This window comes from Monodelphis domestica, chromosome X (genome assembly GCF_027887165.1).
Source record: "Monodelphis domestica isolate mMonDom1 chromosome X, mMonDom1.pri, whole genome shotgun sequence".
Classification (NCBI taxonomy): domain Eukaryota; kingdom Metazoa; phylum Chordata; class Mammalia; order Didelphimorphia; family Didelphidae; genus Monodelphis; species Monodelphis domestica.
In genome coordinates this window covers 10,986,881-11,008,036 of record NC_077235.1, presented here as the reverse complement: position 1 = coordinate 11,008,036, position 21,156 = coordinate 10,986,881, and the positions used below count along the sequence as shown (strand labels likewise).

Below are 21,156 nucleotides of genomic sequence, written 5' to 3'. Positions count from 1 at the left end.
AAGGCCCTCATCACCATCACCTCATGTCAGGTCTATTTTGGCAGCCTCAGTCCACCTTCCATTCAGCCTCCAGAGAGACCTTCCTAAAGTGAAGATCTGACCATCTGCCCCTGCCCCCAATTCAAGAAGCCCCCTCTTTGGTTTCCCCATTACATGCCTCTGATTTGTAAAGTCCTTCATAACTCAACCCCTTGCTACCAGTCAAGTCTCCATACACTTTGCTCTCCTCCGTGTACCCTGTAATCCAATGCTGCTCACCTCAAATGGGATAGAACACTACTTACTGATTCAGTGCATTTTCGGGGGGGCCTAAAAGGCTCTCCCCTTCTCACGGTGCTTGCTACAAGTTTAAGCTAACATCCCACATTCTAGCCAACCCCTGTCCCAGCTACCCCTGATGTCAGTGCCTTTCCTCTGAGATGATGAGAAGAATATGAGCTCCCTGAGGTGAGGGGCTTCTTTGGCTTTCTTTCCATCCCCAAGCAAATAATAATAATAATAATAATAACAATAATAACAATAATAATACTAAACATAATAAACATAAACTGATTTCCCAAGATTGCCACAGTTCTGAAGCAGAGAAATGAGATGGCTAAGGGATAAGAATAGGCTGGTCACTCTTGTCCTGTTTGGAAGTGGGCAATGAAAGTGAACACTGAGGTGTTTGCCCCCTTAAATACATACAGCAGTTTGGTGTGATGGAAAGCACCACAGTTAGCAAAGAGCTCTGGCTGGGCCACGTTGGGGGGGCAGGAGGGGGATCCACAAGTTCTTAGCTTCTCTGAACTGCAGTTCTCTCTTCTTCAAAAAGAAGACAAGAAATTGTCAGGGCAAGTCCTTCATAAACTTAAGAGGATACAGAAATGTGCGTTACTAACATTACTGCCCCTAAAAAGCTCCCCATTGAGAAGTGAAAGGGAAGGAGAGCACTTTACAAACAGCAAGGCAATTTGCTAAAGAATCTGCAACTTTAAGAGAAAAATCATCCACTGCATTCACTATAGGGGACATTTGCATTTGTTAAGTGATCTAAGGCATGAAAAAAGGCAACATTTCAAGGAAAAGACCTTTTCCCAAGGACTGCATTTTATGTATTTTTAATTGCATTTTAAATATTAGCCAAATGAGTGATTTGAACCAAAGATAAGCTTTGTAGGACCCTTGTAACTAAATTTATCAGGCTAAGCACATTCACAGCTATTAAGATGAAATGTGTATACACACAAATACACATATTTCTCTATGCAGGTGACAGATGACCTTCATTATCATTCTAGATGATGAACATGCTTAAATAAATGAACAAACTCGTCAGTAGCACAGTTATTCACTTTGGCTAACAGCTGTAGCACTGCCTCTTCTGGGTACTGAACTGGAAGGCCTGCCCTCCCTCCCCCCCCACCCAGCTCCTTTTACCTCATCTGTAGGAGTCCAAAATCCAAGACCCAGGCTGCCATGTACTTATGTCCAGATGCCACCATTCCCAGATCCACTTCTTCACCGGCCACCTGAATCTCTGAAATGGGCCGTTGGCACCTCAAGTTCACTAGGAATGAACTTGGAGTCAACAGCTTTCTTATCCTCTCTTGCTAGATGAGGAATTCAGCCTCTCCAGAAACATCAATTAAGGCAGGAGAGAAATTTCACCAGTCTCATAATACATTTGATTAATTATGATTTTTATTCAACCAGAAGTTAATTTTTGATTGCTTATTATTGCCCAGTGGTGTCACCAAAAGAAGAGAGAATTTCAAATCCAGTGCGGGGATAATCAGTACTAAAAATTCTGCAGAGGTCAAAAGCTTAATAAGAACCTGAAAAATGTAAGCTCTGGATGAGAAAAGAACGTGGGATTTGAAAATGAGGAGACCACCAGTGAGCTGGGAGGGAAGTGTTCTTGGTGATGTAGTGGAGGTGAGAGTTGAGAAAGTAAGAGAGCATCTAAACTGCTCTTTTTCAGTCATGGGGTCATCATCCATATTCTTTACCTGAACTCTGCTTGTCCCCCAAGTCTTTGTCCTGGATACTCTTATTTTCTCTCTATACACCATCTCTTTCAGCAATTATTACCATCTCCATGTCTACGGTTCCCAGACCTAGATATCCAGACCTATTCTTTCATCAACACTGCCTTTGGGATATTTGAAATTCTACGTCCCATGGGCATTTCAAACTCAATGTCCCAAACAGAAGGTCCATAGCTATGCCTACTCCTTTTACCCCCAACCCCTGCTCAAACCTAGCCCTCCTCTAAATTTCCTAGAGGACACTATGCACTTTCTAGTTACTAAGGATTGCATCATCAGAATCTCACCCCTGACCCTTTGCTCTCCCTAACTCCCCCTTTCCCAATGGCTAATCAACTTCCCAATCTTGTCAACTCTTCTTCTAAAACATATCTCCCATTTGTCTCTTTTTCTCCACTCAAAAAGACACCAGCCTCAGTAAATTCTCCTCACTGCTTCTCCCCAAGACTATTAAAAAGCCTCCTCATTGAACTCCAAGTCTCTCCCCTCTACATTTCTACTTTGTCCCAACATCATACCCCTAAAGCACAAATCTAATCTGCTTGATTCTCCTGTTTGAAAGCAACAAGACCAACAGGGAAATATATATATATATATATATATTTATATATATATATATATGTATATATATATATATTGTATGATAATATATGTACAATCCATATCGTATTACCTACCTTCTTGAAGAGGAGAGAGGAGTGTGAGGTAGGGGGAAAAAAGAACAAAATTTAAATTAAAAAAAAAACCCCTACAACTTCCCTGTTCAAAGACCTTTCATGGTCCCCTTGCCTGCAGAGTAAAACACAAAATTTCAAGGCCGGTATTTAAACCCTACAAACCCTTGCTTCAGCCTACCTTCTCAGAATTTTTTCATCTGAGTTCTCCTTACACACTCTACATTCCAGTCCAACTGGCCTACTTATGATTCCCCAAACTAGGTTTTCAATGTCCTATCTCCATGACTGCACAGGAGATGGGCAATAGATATTGAAATTGTAAATGGATGTTTGAGAGCAAGAAGTGAAAGCACTGAATGTGTATGTATATGCAATGTTTCTAGCTTGAAAGTAAAAGGAGAGTAGTGGCTTCATGGGAGTACAGGCTTGAAAGAAGGGGTTTGTCTCTCTCTGGGGATTTGGGTTTTGTTGTGAGGATTGGGGGAGTCTAAACATGTTTACACACAGAGGGGAAGAATTCTCTATTTGGTATTTGATATTTTAACTTGGCCTAATCACAGCAATAGCCTAGGAGGTAGGTCACAATCCTTCCCTTTACCTCCTCTTTCTACTCTCTGGAATGGACCCCAGCAGCTTCTCACACACACACACACAAACACACACACACACACACACTCTCTCTCTCTCTCTCTCTCTCTCTCTCTCTCTCTCTCTCTCTCTCTCTCTCTCTCTCTCTCACTCTCTCTCTAACTCTCACTCACTCTCTCTAACTCTCACTCTCTCACTCTCTCTAACTCTCTCTCTCCCTCTCTCTGTCTCTCTCTCTGTCTCTCTCTCTGTCTCTTTCTCTCTCTCTCTCACTCTCTCTCTCTCTCTCTAACTCACTCACTCTCTCTAACTCTCACTCTCCCTCTCTCTGTCTCTTTCTCTCTCTCTAACTCTCACTCACTCTCTCTCTCTCTAACTCTCACTCTCTCTCTAACTCTCTCTCTCTGTCTCTTTCTCTCTCTCTCACTCACTCTCTCTAACTCTCACTCTCTCTCTAACTCTCTCTCTGTCTCTCTCTCTAACTCACTCACTAACTCTCACTCTCTAACTCTCTCTCTCCCTCTCTCTGTCTCTCTCTCTAACTCTCACTCTCTCTCTAACTCTCTCTCTCACTCTCTCTCTCTCTAACTCTCACTCTCTCACTCTCTCTCTCTCTGTGTCTCTCTAACTCTCTCTCTAACTCTCACTCTCTCTCTAACTCTCTCTCTCTAACTCACTCACTCTCTCTAACTCTATCTCTGTGTCTCTCTAACTCTCTCTCTCCCTCTCTCTGTCTCTCTCTCTAACTTTCATTCTCTGTCTCTCTCTCTAACTTTCATTCTCTGTCTCTCTCTCTGTCTCTCTCTCTCTCTCTCTCATTCTACAAAGTTCCTGACTTTCATGTGCAGAGCTGAGGTGAGTGACCAGGTGAATCTCCCATGTTTTGTAGTCTCATCCTTATTCCTAGGGTTGTCCATCAGCCTCCCTAGTAGTCTATCTCAGAAGCTGGGGATGTTCTCCCTGACCGGTCCTGTAACTGCTATAGTTTGAGGGATATTTTCTGCATTTTTTTATTTCAATAACTCTATTGCAAGTCTATAATGTTAAAATTATAAAAAAATATGCAGCAGTAATAAGCTGAGCTACCTTAGGGGGATTGTGGGGTTCTCACCAAGAACTCAAGAATCCATATGCCACCAAGGCCTGTCATGTGTGCCCTTAGGTCCAACACAATACTCAATATCTCTAATAAAGACTAACAAATAATATTTCTTGAACGCGTGTGTTATTTTTCAATAATCTAGCTGTAGATGCTGTTGTGATAAATAAAATGAAAATTTATTTAGAAGCATTACTGAATTTTCAATAGCTTTTTTCATCATGTATTTTCTCAATCATCATTAATAATACAGCTAGAATAGAAGTTCATGAAATGCTTTGACCATAAAAAGAAATCCTCATATTTAAAAAAATTTGTGAACCATTAATACACACCATTTCCACCAGCAATAAAGAATCAATTCCCCACACTCAAATACAATAATTAATGGAAAAAAAAACCCAATCTCAAAAGAGTAGGAATACAGCAAAATGGGATGTTTCTGGGACTCTGGAGGTCCTAATTGTACTGGAATTAAGCACTCATTGAAACTGCTTCCCCTAGACTAGTCAAGATTTGATCACAAGCAACACACAGAGGTTTAAGGAGAAAATGCTTAAGGGTAATTTGATCCCAAATAACTAAGAAAATGAACTCAGGACCTTGCAATGATCTTCTCTGTGGTTTGGAGGAGGGGTGGAAGGGCCAAAATAAAGAGGGAGTAAAATGCTTTTGTAGGGTCCCTGTAGGTATTACAGGCTAGGGGGTGTCAAACAGGCAGGCTGGGGAATACTCTTCATTGTAAATCATTTTAATATGAAAAATATTTAACAAAATAAATTTTAAAACATAATAATATAACATAATGTGTTTTTATAAGTCAATATACTGACCATACAGTAAAATGGGCTTCTGTTTCTAACTGAATTTGACATGGCTGGTATAGACCATGAGAGGAGAAGTATTTGTGTTTGTGGGGGGGGTCCCCTTCAACCACAGCCCCAAATCCACTAAAGGGAGAACAATTCTTCCTCCTCTATCAGGGATTCCAAGGTATTTCAGGGGCATCTTAACTCTAGGCATATCTTGGAATGACTTAACTGGAGACATCTAGATTTGGGGTTTGGGGTGACATCTACATTTTTCTAGAATTTATTAGGCTGTAATATCAGAGGAATGCTGTAGGTACAGTTTGCCTAGATTTTAGCAAAGCCTTACAGTTTCTCATGCTATTTTCGTAGATAAATTCGAGATATGGGCTAGGCAATATGCTTAGGTAGTTTCAGAATGATTGAATGGCTGGACTCAAAGAACAGCTATTCCTGGTCTGATGTCCTGTTGGAAGGAAATCTTTTGTGGTGTGACCCAGGGACCTGTACTTGGCTCTGTTCTTCTGTTTAATGGGGGTTTTTTAATAACTGAAATAAAGGCAGAGTTGTTGTCCTTATCAAATTTGCACAACTCAAAGCTGGGAGGGATGGCTAGCATATGGAATGATAGAACCGTGGCCAAATCTCATAAAGTGAGGTTAAATAGGATTAAATAAAAAAATGTACTTGGGCTCCAAAAGTAAGCTTCCCAAGTACAAGATGGGAGTAAGCATGGTGAGGGGTTTGTCTGAAAAAGATCTGGAGATTTGGGTGGGCTGCAATCTGAGTCAAGTGCAATGCAACCTTTGGCTATGTTAAGAGAGGCACAGTGGCCAGGGCTTGGGGGGGACGTAGGGGGACGGGGTTATGGAGATGTTTAACCAGTACAAGAGGAGACTGGGAGGGACAAGACACAATAACCATCTTCAGGTACTGGGCAAACAATCACGGGGAAGAGGCATTAGGTCTTCAAGCAAAGGGAATATTGTACAAGGAATTCTTAGGTTTCTTCTAACTCAAATTGTTCTATTATCCTGTGACTACAATACAGCCAGCCCATTGTCACTCAATCCACAACTGAAACTCTGATGCCCCTTAGGAGGCAAGACTGACAACAGAGGGGCCCAAATGATTTAAATAAAAGCAGCCACCAAAGGACAGAGCTAGTTTTCAGATAACTGTTAGCTCTGGGCAGCTCTATGTGGCAGTAACCATGATCTGCTGGCTTAGGTAAGTGCTATAAAACTTATGGTTGGTCTTCATGGAGCTACTGAATCAAACATCTACAAGAAAACAAATGAACAAACCAACCAACCAACTGTATGGGATGGGGCAGTCACATACAGAACAGCAGCAAAAATAACTTCCATTGTCCAGCCCCATCTCCCCAGGCTCAGAATTATTGGGGAGAGGCAGGGATGGCTAGGAATATATTTCAGATGACCAAATACAGCAATTATCACAAGTACAGGAAATTTTCAGCTTATGAATGGGTTGTGTTCCAAATATTTATTTGTAAAGCAACCGTTTGAAACTCAAAACGCATTTTCCCATAGAAACAATGGTAAAAATGATGGCAAGGTCCTCCTCAGGCTAGACCCACAAGGCTGTTTAAATCATATCATAGCTGAACCTTTGCTAATGTCCTACTCCAACGTCTCATCACAAATGTGGGGTTGATCCTGGATTCTCAAAGACCACGTCAGTCAAATGCAAAGTTTTTAAAGTCCTACCAAGCTGGTTAGGCCTTGAGTATGGTCCTCATGAGAGATTACAAGTCTGTTACTCAAAGACCAGCTCAGTTAAGTTCAGAGACGCTCACTACCAGGTTGGATTCAGGCTGATGAATTTTTTGACAACAAAAAGTTTCAAACACTATTAATTAAGTCGTAGAGAGGATGCAATAAGTGTTGGTGAAGGGAGGGCTCACAACGACAAAATCACAGTTCTTTGAAGTGTTGAAGTAAGCAGATGAGCTATAGTACTAATCGTACTAGCCAGAGTTCTGAGTCTTAGGAGCAAAGGATGGAGGAGGAAGGGTTTCCTCCCCATTTCCTGGGCCTAGAGCCAGCTGTAAGCAAAAATCTTAAATGGGCAAAGTTTCTCTTTGGCATCCTCCCAACTCCTCTTCTCTAATCCTCCTGCTATCTCTTAATACCTCTCTCCCCAGGCCTCCAAGTGCCTAATGGCCCTCAGGCCTCCCTCAAGCCCCCACTTGTGGCACCCACCTGGCCCTTGGCAGTCAAGCATAGGGTTGACATGGGGCACAGAAAAGAATACAGTTGGGAGAATACCCTTTCTTAGAGGTACAGAATCAAAGAAATCAGAGCAAGACCAGATCGTCTAGCACAACCCCATCATTTTACAAATCAAGAAACTGAGGCCAAAAGAGAAGTGACTTTGTTAAAGTCACATCAATAGTAAGGGAAGGAAGGAGCAGACCTAGGACTTGATCCAGGCTGTCCTAACTCCCAAATCCAACACTCTGTCCAATACTCCATGCTGCCAATGAATTGGGTCAGGAATTTAGAGCTGGCCAGGACCTTAGCAGTCATCTATTCCAACTCTTTCATCATTTTTTCATTCTTAAAGTCCCCCCCAAAAAGTTCCCCCAAGTGGTTTTTTTGTTTTGTTTTTTTTTGTTTTTATTTTTTTTTTGCTTTTGTTTTTTTTTTTAAATAGGGAAACTGTGTTTGGACAGTGTCAAGCTGCAGGGGGTAAGGACAGACATGTAGGAGGTTTCTGGAAATTCAACAGCACCAGTTTGATTTGCAGGGTCTAGTCTCAATCTGGCCAATGCCACCCATCTACATAACTGGGAGGGATATGATGGAGCAGAGACACTCACTGAACACCCAAGGAAAAGTCTTAACTATTGAGACAAGGCTACGTTCTCTGTAGCAGCCCAACCTTCTAATTTTCCCAGTACTCAGGTCCAGGCCCTACCAAGAGATGGGGGGTGGCCTAATGGGTGGGGATTCTATATAGATTAAGTTGGCACAGCACCCCCAAACTATGAGCTTGGTCTCCAAGTGGGCACCTCCTGTGATTTTTTATCCCTTATTCTTTAGAGGGAGGGAAGGAAGGAGGAAGGGAATGAGGGAGAGAAAGGAGCAGGCAGGTCATCCTTGTGCTCAGTCAAGAGTAGGTCATAATAGCAGGAATACCCTCTCTACCCCAATCCTGCTATAGTGGGAGGGGACAGGGATGGAAAGGTAGAGGGAGTGTGATGCTGGCCTTGAAGCCCATGCAGAATAGGGGAGGGAAGCTCTCCTCTGTGGGGGAGCAGGGAAAAGGATGTTTCCTTTTCAGTCTTTGATTGGATGGGTTTTAGCTGATCTTCTGGATCAACTTCTCATCAGACAGGCAGTAGAGGTTGTTGATAGACAGGTCCGAGATGAAATGCTCACAAGCCTTCCGAGTGATCTGCTTGCAGCCTCGAAGGTCAATCAAGGTGACATTGGAGATGCGCCGTAGATAAAACAGAGACTGGTCTGTCAACTTATTGCAACCTGCCATATTGATTTCTGTGAGGGAGTTGCGTGTGGAAGAGCCAACTGCTGTTAGTAGATTTGGTGACTGATCTGTAAGGTAGCTGCAGTGGCTGAGGTCAAGCCGAGACAGAAGGGGCATGTGTCGGATGATTAGGCGAAGCGTGGCATCAGTGATATCTAGGCCAGCCAGCCGAAAATCTGTCATGTTTCGGAGCTTGCTGCGATTGTCATGACCAGGCTTATCAGTTGGTGGGGTCAACAAGTCTCGAATCTGAGGGTCTTTGATTCCCACTGCCCACCGAAGGTCAAGGGTCCTAAGAAGGGGGCAGCTTGAGGTGCTGAGAGCAGACACTGCTGACCAGGAACAGCCTGCTAGGAGGAGATCCTTTAGGCCCGGAAGCCTATTGACAAGCCATGTCAGCTGCTTTTTGGAGATGTTGGTCCAACTGAGGTCAAGGCTCACTGGCTGCCTCTTGATAATACCACTCAGTGCCTGTGGGACAATGGCCTTACACCTGCTCAAGTCAATTTTTGTCCAGAGTCTCTTGTCACAGCACCATTTATACCATGTCTTACATACTCTCATACATTCACAAAGTTCTCTACGGTTGAGATAACGGAAGACAGACAGCCAGATCTCCCTCTGCATCCAGCTTTCATCCTCATCCTGAGTCCAGCTGCCCTGGCTCATTGCGGCTGCCTCACCCTCCTCCTCTGCACTGTCCTCCTCCTCCTCTCCACTCTCGTCCTCCTCCTCTCCACTGTCGTCGTCATCATCGTCATCGTCGTCATCGTCGTCATCATCATCATCATCATCATCGTCATCAAAGTCCTGTTCTCTGCCCAGGTCATCTTCATCCCTCAGCTGGGGAGTTAGAGCTGGACAGTGTTGTACAAGTACTCGGGGAGAATGATGGAGGTTGGTAGAGGAAGCTGTGATGGCCTGTAGCTTGGGCACAATGGAAGTTCCCTGAAGCTCTTTATTGGGCCTCTGTGGTGTGACCATTAGATATGTCCCACGAATTCTGACCTTGTCCACTTCAGACAGCTCCTTCTTGCCACTGGGATTGTTCTCCTTTTCTCTCTGGGTGGCCTGGAGTCGGAGTTGCCTTCTTTTGAAACGTTCATCACGGCTGGCACTGTGGTGGTCACTAGGGCCAGCTCCTGGGGATGATCTGGTCACCATTCCACCACGAGGGGGTCCTGGGTCATGGATGAGCTGCAACATGGTAGTGGACGAGTGAGGAGGCTGCTGAATGAGTGGTTCCTCACGGCTCCGAAGAGGCCGAAGGACTTTGGCTTGGACCACACCCTCATCGCTATCATCCATTTTCCGCCTTTGTACCTTCTCCGGGTTATCCGGTTGGTAGCACTTTGGGCACTCCCAGCAATTTGGCAGTTCATCATTAAGCAGTCCTTCCCCATCCATCTGTAGGCAACCAGGGTGAACAACCTCATTGCAGATACAACACTCCATTAGTTTCTTCTCAAAGTCCTGCGTCTCCTCATTTTGATCCACCTCGCCACATAGAGAACAAGTGACAGAGTAGGGCAGTCGGGGGGCCAAACACTGGCGGAGAACACAGGACTGCTTCATGCGGCCAGGCCCCCCAAATTTCTTCATGTCCCGGCAGTATCTGCACACACCACACTCTCCCTGCACGCAGGCCTCACACTTGCGGCATCGAACCCGCCTCCTACGGGCTCCTGATACTGGGGGTGAGGGAGTGGGCCTCACGGGCGGTGGCAGCCTAGGGGAGCGCTTCATGGCAGGAGGGAGGCTTGGCGGGAGCAGCTGGGGCCTGGTGGGAAAGCTAAGCCGGTCCCTCGGGAGCCCCTGTGCTAAGGACCCTGGTGGGGGCCAACTGGGGGGGGGGAGCACTGCTGGCCAGCCCTTCCACCAGTATCTGAAAGGCTCTGCCCACTCTGCCTGGACCTTGGGCTGCTGGTCCCTCCCGGGCTGCGGGGGCTCTTGGTTCAAGTGTCCCCGGAGCCTCTGTTTGCTTGGGGGAGGGGGGCTGGAAGTTAGGCTGGGCGAGTTGGATCTCCTACCTCTCCGTAACTTCGAATGTACTGAACAAGCGTGGACGTCCCCAAGGCGCCTCGGCCAGGCCAGGCAAAGCTGCTCCGGAGGCCCAAGGCGCGCCTGAAAAGAGCAGCGGGCTGCAGGCGGGCGGCTGGCGGGCGGGCGGCCGGGCTGGCAGGCAGGCAGTCAGGCAGGCAGGGCGGCCGGGCGGCCGGGAGGCAGGCCGGGCGGCCGGGCGGCCGAGCGGCCGGGAGGCAGGCCGGGCGGCCGGGAGGCCGGGCGGCCGGGCGGGCGGTAAGCGCGCTCCTTCCCGGGGCCCTTCCCTCCCGTGCTGATGAGAGCCGAGCGAGCAAACGGTATTGCTCTAGTGCCGCGGCTGCTGCGGCTGCGGCTGCGGCTGCTGCTGCTGCTGCTGCTGCGGCTGCTGCTGCTGCTGTTGGGGTTGTTGCTGCTGCTGCTGCGTCACCCACATGCGGCTCCCAGAAATGCTTTGCGCGTGCGCGCAAGAGAGGAGAGCGAGCGGAGGTGGGGGGAGCCGGAGCTGGAGCCCGAGCGGGAGGGGGAGGGAGAGTGGGAGAGGGGCCGCGGAGAGGCCGCGGGAGGGAGAAGGACGAAAGGAAGGGGTGGGAGGCGACAGAGAGGGAAGAGTGTGGGAAGCGGCCGGAACGAGGGAGCCGGAGGGAGGCGGAACAGGAGAAAGAAAGAGAGAGCGACAGAAAGGAGGGGCAAGAAAGAGAGGGAGCAAAGAGGGGGTCGGGGGAGCAAGAGAAGAGGCTCGGGGGCTCGGGATGGAAGAAGGAAGAAGAGATCAAAGAGGAGGGAGCCGGGGGGAAGGGGTACAGCAAACAGGAGACGGGAAGAAGTGAGATGGGGGGCGGCGGCCGAAATAGAAGCCTCGCTCTCGTTTTACTGACGCTGACGGTCTTGGCCAAAATCACAATACGCGGCTGAGCTGTAATTCGAACCCAGCCCCTCTGACTCAAAATCCTGTATGCTTCCCACTAATCCATACTGCCCAGAAAAAGTTGAGGAGATGGGAGCGGTGGGGGGCGGGGCGAAGGGAGATGATCTCCCTCTATCTCACAGCGTTCAATTCCTCATCCTGGGAGTTTTATCCCCAACAAATGTTCAGAGGCCAGCTGATAGATGGTCACTGGCCCAGTTCTGGCCGACTCACTCTCCTTTTCAAGGGAACACAGGAAAAGCTCCAGGCAGGCTGCAGGAGTCGGTTAGCTGGGTACAGATTTCTCTCTGTCTGGGGTGGGGAAGGGGGATGGGAAGGAATTTAGAGCCCCAAGTATTAAGGATAGATATGAGGAAAATGAAGTGAACAATCCCAGAAACAAGATATTCTGTCGGTCCTTGGATGCATCTGATTGGATTACGGTCCTCCATAGATGTGACTCCGACATGGTTTTTCAATGATGCATTTATGAACATTTTGGAAATGAACTAAAATAGCCAACTATGTGCTTTGGTAAGTGGGGCCATGAGGGAATCTGCAATGTGTGGATAGGGCCCCATGCAACTTCAGTTGGGAATGACAGTGCAGGGTAGCAGGCCAGAGCAGCTGTCTGTCCATGCTGATGCCTCTCACATCTGAAATCCATATGAGCTTAGCTTGAGTCTTTAAGCATCAGTAGCTAGCTTCTGCTGTATGGTTTTGGAACACTGTCAAGGTTGCTTGGAAGAGGATTAATATATTGGCTATTCCATTTGGAGGGGGGGTGCATTCTTTTCCCCCTCCAAAGGGAGACACGATTATAAAAGAAATGAGTACACAGGTAGCATCTTGGGCATTTGACCACTATACAAGGAGGGAGAGGAAAATGACCTGGAGCCCCATGCATATTCCCCTGCCTTCCCTATGTAATCTGAAGCAGCAGCTAAAGTTTAGCAATCCCTTTCAGTGCTCCAGTGCTGTACAATGCAGCTCCAGCTTTTGGCATCTACTTATATAATGAAAGAAAAATTCATTGCCTATCATCAAATGAGTTGAATTGATTTTTTCTTCCTATGTGTATCAGTATGTAGCTGAAATGCACAGCATGATCTAAATATAAGCCATGCTGTTCCCTCAAATCTATTCCTAAATGCAATGATCTTTCCCAGACTTCATCCTTGACCACCTCCACTCCCTACTACTTCACTTGCAGGTTCTCATGACTTTGCTCCACTGTTCCCCCTCTACGTCCCCACAGACCCCAAAGTTCAGTCCTGGACCTGCTTCTCCCCTTGTGCTTTTTTCTCTTGGTGAGCTGATAAAATCTCTTGGCTTCCATGACCATCTTTATGCAAATGATCCCCACAGCCACAGGTTCTCCCCTGAGCTCCAATCCCATTTTCCTACCAGCTGCTGGACATCTCCAACTCAGCATGTTCAAAACAGAGCTCATCATCTTTTCCCTTAAACTCACCATTCCTCTGAATTGCCCTTTTCTGTCAAAGGCGCTGCCATTCCGCATCCCTAATTCTTCACTCTCATCCACACCAAAACCATCTTATCAGCAAAACCTCCACAGCTTCTTTCACCTCAACTCACAACACAACCACTCTACTATAGGCTCAGGACACTTGCCGCCCAGCCCAAGCTCACCATGGCTCTCCTTGCTTCCATGTGATCCCCACCTTCAAAGAACCACCAAGTGATATTCCCACAGAGTCCATCTAACCCTGCTCCTCCCCTGCTCAAGGAGCTTTGATGTTTCCAAATTGCCTTTGTTTGCCATTTCAAACCCTTCCCAGTCTGCCTTTCCAGGCTGATCACACATTGCACATATATACTCTCCTGTGCTTTAGGCCCCCCTCCAAACGGGCCTGCTTGCTGTTCCTTGGTCATAAAATTCCATGTCTTTCCTCAGTCTTTGCACAGACTGTTCACATGCTGAGAATATTCTCCCTCCCTCACTCATACCTGAGGTTCAGTTGGATTTAGCTCCAGTGCTACCTCTGAGGGGCCTTTGCCATTCATCCCCTGATTTGCTAGGATTCTCCCCCTCAGATTTATTTTGCATATACTACATTTTTTTTATTTTTAAAAGTCTTTTTTAAGACTTGTACTTATTTTAGATTGATTTCTTTGTGCTCATGTTCTCCCCTTGTAGAATATAAACTCCAGGAGGGCAAGGATTATTTTTTCCTTCTAGCATCAGCACTTAGTATAATACCTGGAGTATAATAGGTACTTGTAAAATGAACTGATATTGAAATCTTGTCAGTTAACTCAGCCAATAAAAGCATGTATTAAGCTCTGATGGTATGCCAAGCACTGGGGATATGAATACAGGTAAAAATCCCTCTGAGATAGCATGATAGTTGTTGAGTGTCAATGTAAGGTAAGCTCAAATTGATGCTGAGTGAAAGGAGCAGAGCCAGGAGAACATTATATACAGAAACGGATACACTGTGGTACAGTCAAAAGTAGTGGACTTCTCAACTGGCAGCAATGCAATGATCCAGGACAATTTGGAGGGATTTATAAGAAAGATGCTATCCACATCCACAGAAAGAACTGTGGGAGCAGAAATGCAGAAGAAAAACATGATGGATCACATGGTTCAATGGGAATAGGATTGAGGATGCTGACTTTAAATAATAACTCTATTACAAATAATAATAATAATATAGAAATAGGTTTTAAACAATGATACATATAAAACCCAGTGGAATTGTTTGTTGGCTCTCTGAGTGGGGAGGGAAAGAACATGAATCATGTAACCATGGGAAAATATTTTAAATTAATTAAATAAGTAAATTTAAGAAAATTAAAATTTTTTTAAAATTTAAAATTTAACAGAAGGTCAAGCCAAGGCAAAATGAATGCTTGCTGGACATAGTGGAGAGTGAATTCTCATTCAGGAATGGATTGCACTAGATAGTATATGAGGCCCCTTCCAGCCCTAAGATTCTGTGATTCTATTTCATTACCTCTTATTTATATGTAGCTGTTGTATTTGGAGGGCTTGGAAGCTGAAGGTAAAAATGAAAAGGAGAAGCATCCACTCTGTCTTCTTGCCCCTGTCCCTAGAATGTAGTCATTACTGGCCTAGTACAAGCCCTCCTTTTCTCCTTGAACTGGGCATGACTTACTCTCAACTAACAACTCTCCACTTCACCACCTCAGAGGAATTTCTCTACACATGCTCTGTTGGGGTGGGAAGAGGAGGAAGGCAGCTGGACCACCATTCAGCCTCCCCCAAGAAAGTGGTAACTGACTCTTTTTCAATTAAAAATAAAAGCCCTATATTGAGCTTTACCTGCTTTAAGATGTTGGTAAAAATAAATACAATAAAAATATATCAATATCATTTTCTCTCATATTGCTCCTACATCCCCAGTCAATACAGAAGAAGTCTGGAGTAAATTTGAGGCAATGAGAAGAGTGGAAAAAGACAACCAATACGTTGTCCACTGAAAAATTTTCCCAAATGCTGTCACCAACCACTGATGACAACCACCCTACTCTGGGTATCAGGACCTTCAATGTTCCACTCTGGCCACTGAAAACACAGGCAGTTACAGTGCCCAGAGCTCCAGAAGCAGCCTCTTGGGAGTGTTACTATGCCCTAGTGCTTCCTCCCTCACTTCCCTCCTCCCATCTCTGTCTCTGTCTCTCTCTCTCTCTCTCTCTCTGTCTCTCTCTCTCTCTCTCTCTCTCTCTCTGTGTGTGTGTGTGTCTCTCTCTCTCTCTCTCTCTCTTTTTCCCCTTCCCTCCTTCCCCTTTTCCCAAGATTGGAGGGACAGAATGTTTCATGTTCTCCAGACACATATGCAGCTAGGTCTCAAGAATGCTTTCTCCCTGCAGAGGAGCTAGTCTCCGACTTTGATACTTCAAGCGAGAAGACTGTGGTAAGATGTAGTGAGTGACCATAGTCACCACACAACCTGAATCCCTCGTGATCTAACTCTAGTATTCTTTCAACTACAGTATAATCACTTCAAATATAAGCCACTGACATATCAAATTTAGGAGAAAGAAATTCTAATCACTAGCTAGCTCATAAGTACCATCAGGGTTGATTCACTTTAAGATGTTTCAGGAAAAAAGGTGGGCAGAAAGCAGAAAATGGGCTCTCTAGAACTCAACTTGCCATCTAAGCAATTTTTCTAGTCTTTCTGGGGAGTCAAAAGATGATTGGATTAGGAAGGATGCTCCCCTTTATTCTTCCAGTTGATGGAGAAGTCTCCTTTCTCATCTATCTCACTTTTATCTCCCTCAGTGGTCTGACCTGCTCTGATATCAGGATATTGATTCTTTTCCCCTTACTTCACATGAAAAGAAGTAAAAATCTATGCTTATTTGTTTTATTATAAAATTAAAGTTCCTGCCATTTACAATCCTTCTAGCTGACCTTGTAAACCTGACTCGTTTATTATTTTCATTGGTTAGTGGGTGGGTTTGAATCTGATAAACATATATTATCTTTAATCATTTATTTAAAAAAAAACCTCTTAATAGACTATTCCAGTTGGGATTTCATTCTGTTCACCAACACTACTGTCCTGTTCAAACCTGGAAAACTAAAGTAATGAGCAAGTTCACTGTGCTCCCACCTTGGTGAGGGCACACTGCAGAAAGCAGGCCATCCTTCCTAGACTGTCGCCAAGGCCTGTTCATTCAACCTTCATCACATCTCTCTGAGCACTTCTCAGAATCCTCGGACAATGCCATACCCTGGTGCGAGTCTCATCACTTCACCCAGACTGTTGCAGTAGCCTGCTGGGAAGCCTCCTTGCCACAAGTCTCTCTTCTCTGCAGTCCATCCTCCATCTTCCTAAAGCACAGGTCTGACCATAACTTTGTCTTCTTCATCGGCTGTGTTTAATGGATCTGTCTGAACTCTTCTCAGAGGAGGCCAGATAATAAAATACAAAGGATTCCAAGAAAATCACTTACATCAAAATAAAGGTGTCATTTTTTCTTGTCCACGCTCCAGACATACTGCCCCGATCTATCTACAGAGAGTGGAACCTAGGTTAGGAACTCCTTCCCTGTGTGATTGGCCAAAATCCTTTTCCTGTCATTTATTCTATTTGCAATGAAGTAAAGATTGGCATGAAGTGCTAACAGTATTTCCTGGTTCCTAGACAAACATCTCACATTGAAAGTACCAACGTTTTAGATGCAGCCCTTTCCCCCTCATTCTGACAATATCATCATAGAAGAGAAGGGGTCCCACCAAACTTGCTTATCTTTTTCTTTGTGTCATGAGTCTCCAAGGCCAAAGACTTCATCACTAACCTTCTAATGAGGAGCCCCGCCATATTTGGACCTCAGAAAGCAGAGCCTGGTGCCCAGGTCATACACTTCCCTTCATGGGGTGCTCTTGGACTCCATAGGACGTGCCAAAGATTGTGCTCTACTGCGTAGCCTTTGAGGATTCGGGGTCACCTATACCACACAGTAAGGCATCTGTACTTCATCTGGCCATTCCCCTGTGATACAGGGGAAGAAGGCTAGACATGGAGTCTGAGGAGCCAGGTTCAAGTCTCCACTCTCTACGTGACCTGGACCAAGTCAGTTAACCACAGTAAATATCAGTTTCTTCACCATCTTTAAAATGAAGGCTTTGGACTTAACTTCCTCTTAGTGCCCTTTCAGCTCCAAATAGCAGATTCTCTGTCATGATTTGCCACAAAATGCTGCAATTGTGATTCTAGATCAGTAAAACTGAATGGGCACTCCCATTCTACAAGTTAAAAGAGCATTTTCTGCCAGCCTGACATCTTTGAGTTTACAGCAAAGACCAGAACCACAGAGAGTGGTAGAACATGGAGACAGGGCAGAGAGAACCAAAGCAAGCCTGAGGGAGCCAGCAGGACAGAGGCACAGAAATGAGCTCCACCAGAGAATCCCTGAAAACTGGAAACCGAAGCAATGAGAAGCCAGAAAGAATAGGCAAGGAAATGACGCATTCACATTACCAATGTACATGGCCAGGGCTGCAATCCAAGCAAGGATGTGGGGACAAAAAACTCAAGGATTTAGTTCAAGAAACAAACATGAGGCCTTAGTGGCAAACAGACCTTGAACCAGAGGTTCTTGGAGTTGGAAAGGCTCCACAAGGCCATAGGATTCAATCTGTATCCGAATAAGATTTCTCATTACAACATGCTCAACAAGTAGTCATTTAACATTTCTTGTGAGACTTTTAGAGAGAGGAAAGGCAGCCCGTTCTATTCTGGGATGGCTCTAATTGTCGGGAACTATTTTTCCTTACATCTGGAACCTGTACTCCCTTTTCCTTGTCTCAGCCCTCTTGGGCAAAAATAAAAAACAAAAAACAAATCTAACCCTTCCAAGGGGCAGCACATGGATGTGCTATGTGAGGTACAGGCTTAGTGGAAAGAGTTCTGGGTCAGAAGTCAGAAAGACAAATTCAAATCCAGACTCAGACACTCACTAATTGTGTGACCCTGGGGAAGTCACTTTGCCTCCTTTGCTTAATCCGCTCCAGTATCTTTGCCAAAAAAACTCACATGGCGTCACAAAGAATCAGACATGACTAAACAACAACCAGGTGTTCCAGCAATCTGCAAAAATCAGGTGATTTAAAATGACCTTTACTTGTTTAGCACAGCAGGTTTTTTTAACTTGGCAACATTTCATTCTTGTTTCTATCTGCAATGAATTTGATTATATAAAAATAGTCTGAAAATGCCTCTGACAAAATACAGTACTTCTTTATGTTCAAAAATACCCATCAACAACACAGCTAAAATCATAGCCACAGAAAGGTGCCTCTATTATAAGTTCCAGATTCTATTCCAGAACCCAGAGCTGGCATTTATTGCAAGGAGAAACTCCGGAACCTTTCACATACAGATAAGAGTAAAGCAAAGAGATGCCCTCTCTCCCACTATTATTTTTATGAAATCGTAACAGAAATACTAGCAAGATTGGTAAGTTAAAGACATAAATATTCACAAGGAGTACATTAATTACTGCTTTACATAGAAACTGAGAGAATTAGTGAAGAAGCTGATTAAGCCAATTTATAGATTCTGTAAAGTAGCAGGACACAAAATGAATCCACAAAGAGCATCCAAACTTCTCTATGGCACTAGCAAATACCAGAAGGAAATAATAGAAATACTATAAAGTGCAAGAAAAATATGGAAATGAACCTCCCAACACACATTTGGGATCTATAGCAATAGAATTCTTCGCAAAAATAAAGACAAATAGATCGATGCAGTTCATCACCAGGCGATGCTAATAAAACGAAAATGCTAATAGCATATCAATTAATTTGTAGATTTAGTGCAATGCTAATCAAAGTCCCAAGGGCAGTACTTTATGGAGCTAGGCAAAAATAATAACAATATTCACGAGCAGGAATAAAAAGTTGAGAATCTCAAGGGAGATAATAATAATAACAATAATACCGAAAGGGACCTATCATGACCAGATCTCAAATCATATTGTAAAGTAAGAACAATCAAAACAATTTGATGATGCTTATTAAAAAAAGAAAAACAAATAAAGAAGTAGATCAGTAGAATGGATTATGTAAGCAATAGCAGATTATGACATAACACAGTAGTCCAATGTTAATCAACTCAAAACAGAAAACACTAAGGGAACAGCTTCTTATTCAAGAAGAAATTCTGGGACAACTGAAAGTAGTTTGGAAGAAATTAGCTTTAGCCTAGAATATTGTAACATATCGCGAGGGTCACCAAAAAATGTTCAAATATTGAAAATGGGCTGCTTCTATTTTTACATAAAAGCTATCTTATTCATGTACCCTCAGGGGTAGGAGGAAGGAGACTGAATAGCATGTGTGCAATTCCAAAAGGAATTAGAGTCACAGGACTCCAGGCTTCCGCTCCTCCTTAGGCTACTTGATTCCCCATGGAACCTTGGGCAGACCACTTTCTTTCCCTCACCTGAACAATAAAAGAGTTGGACCTCTTCCCGCTCTACTCCAATGACCCTACCGTATGGGCATCCCCTCTAGCTCTGCAGATCATAGACCATCTATATTTCCTAGGCCATGTGACTCTTAGCCACACATTCCAATAAGTCCGCCACAAAGGGCATCCCTCATGTGCTTTGAGTCTTCCTCACTTTCTCCTGTCATTTCCAAACTATAAGAGGCATTCAGTAATGATTATACATTACAACCTATTCAATACTTCTGCTTAGCTCTCCATCACTCTCTATGTGATATGCATTTTTCATTCTTCAGAGACTGTAGTGTTCTATGACTCAGAGCTATACAATGGCCTGGTAGAAATCTGCTATTGAAAAGCCAAGTCTTTGTTCCTCGGAGCATTTGGGAGTCATTAAAAGAGTTCTGCAATTCCCTGAAAACAAACTGGCCCATTCTGCCTCCACTTTAATCCTGGGTCCATTGTACTGTTTATTTGTAACATTCATACAAAACTAATAATAATTATAACTAGCATTAACAATAGCTGGCATGTATACAGTACTTTAGGATTTGCAAAATGATACACACATGTTATCTCACTTGATTCTCACAACAACCCGCGAGATATGTGCTATTATTCCATTTTTCAGATGAGGGAATCAAGGGAGATAAGAGGTTAAATAACTTACACAGGGTCAAAGAATTAGTAAGTGTCTAAATATGAATTCACTTCTTCCTAACTCCCAGATCCAAAACTATCTATTGCGCTGTTCTGCAAAGTATTTTCCACATATTAACCTCATTTGTTCTTACAATGGCCCTGTGAGACAAATGCTATAAATATTCCCATTTTACAGATGAGAAAACGGAATCAGGGGAAAAAGTTGACTTGCCAATGACTGTACAGCTAAGAAGTTTGTAAGATGGGAATCAAAATCATTTCTTCCATACTCCAAAGCCAAACTATCCATAAATGTCAAGCCACCACACTCAAATATTTCTGTAGTTTGGGGTTTTCTTGGCAAAGATACTAGAAGGTTTTACCATTTCCTTCTCTAGCTTATTTTACAGATGAAGAAATGGAGGCAAACAGGGTTAAGTGACTTGCCCAGGGGCACGCTGCTAGTAATTATCTCAGGCTGAGATTTGGACTCAGGAAGATTAGTCTTCCTGACTTCAGCCCCAGCACTCGACTGTGCCACTTAGCCTGCCCTATACCATATATAACCGCTTTATGGGGTATGTGTGTGTGTATAAATATATGATATATATATATATAAAATATGTAACTGTATATTTAACCATATTATATATAACTATATACATGTAGATAGATAGATAGATAGATAGATAACTATTAGCAGGGTTATACATATAGTCATAATATTTATATATGTATATGTATAAAATACTACTGGATAAGTACTGTGGGTTATACATCTAATTGCTTGGCATATTCTACATAGTTTTGCAATGTAAATATAAAAGGTCCTATCATAAAAAAATAGGAAAATGAAGGAAGTACTTTTTGCAACTCTGGCTATGGGTAAGATT

At 44.1% G+C, this 21,156-nt stretch overlaps 2 protein-coding genes across 11 annotated transcripts in view; both read right to left on the bottom strand.

The window, feature by feature from the left end:
• Positions 1-21,156, bottom strand: part of LOC100010218 (casein kinase I-like) — a 347,880-nt gene that overhangs the window by 98,963 nt on the left and 227,761 nt on the right. For 4 of the 10 annotated variants that reach the window (XM_056809251.1, XM_056809245.1, XM_056809256.1 and 1 more), the window contains exon 1: positions 10,750-10,884. The exons of the other annotated variants lie outside the window; for them this stretch is intronic. The gene's annotated coding sequence lies outside the window, so the exon portion shown is untranslated. Of the gene's footprint in view, positions 1-10,749; positions 10,885-21,156 lie in introns of those variants that run through there. 10 annotated transcript variants of the gene reach the window in all.
• On the bottom strand, positions 3,357-10,906 carry LOC100010043 (lysine-specific demethylase 2A-like; the record flags this gene model as incomplete). The annotated part of the gene is made up of 1 exon (XM_056809351.1): positions 3,357-10,906. A coding segment is annotated over one exon (2,373 nt), but the record flags the coding sequence as incomplete, so codon positions are not given.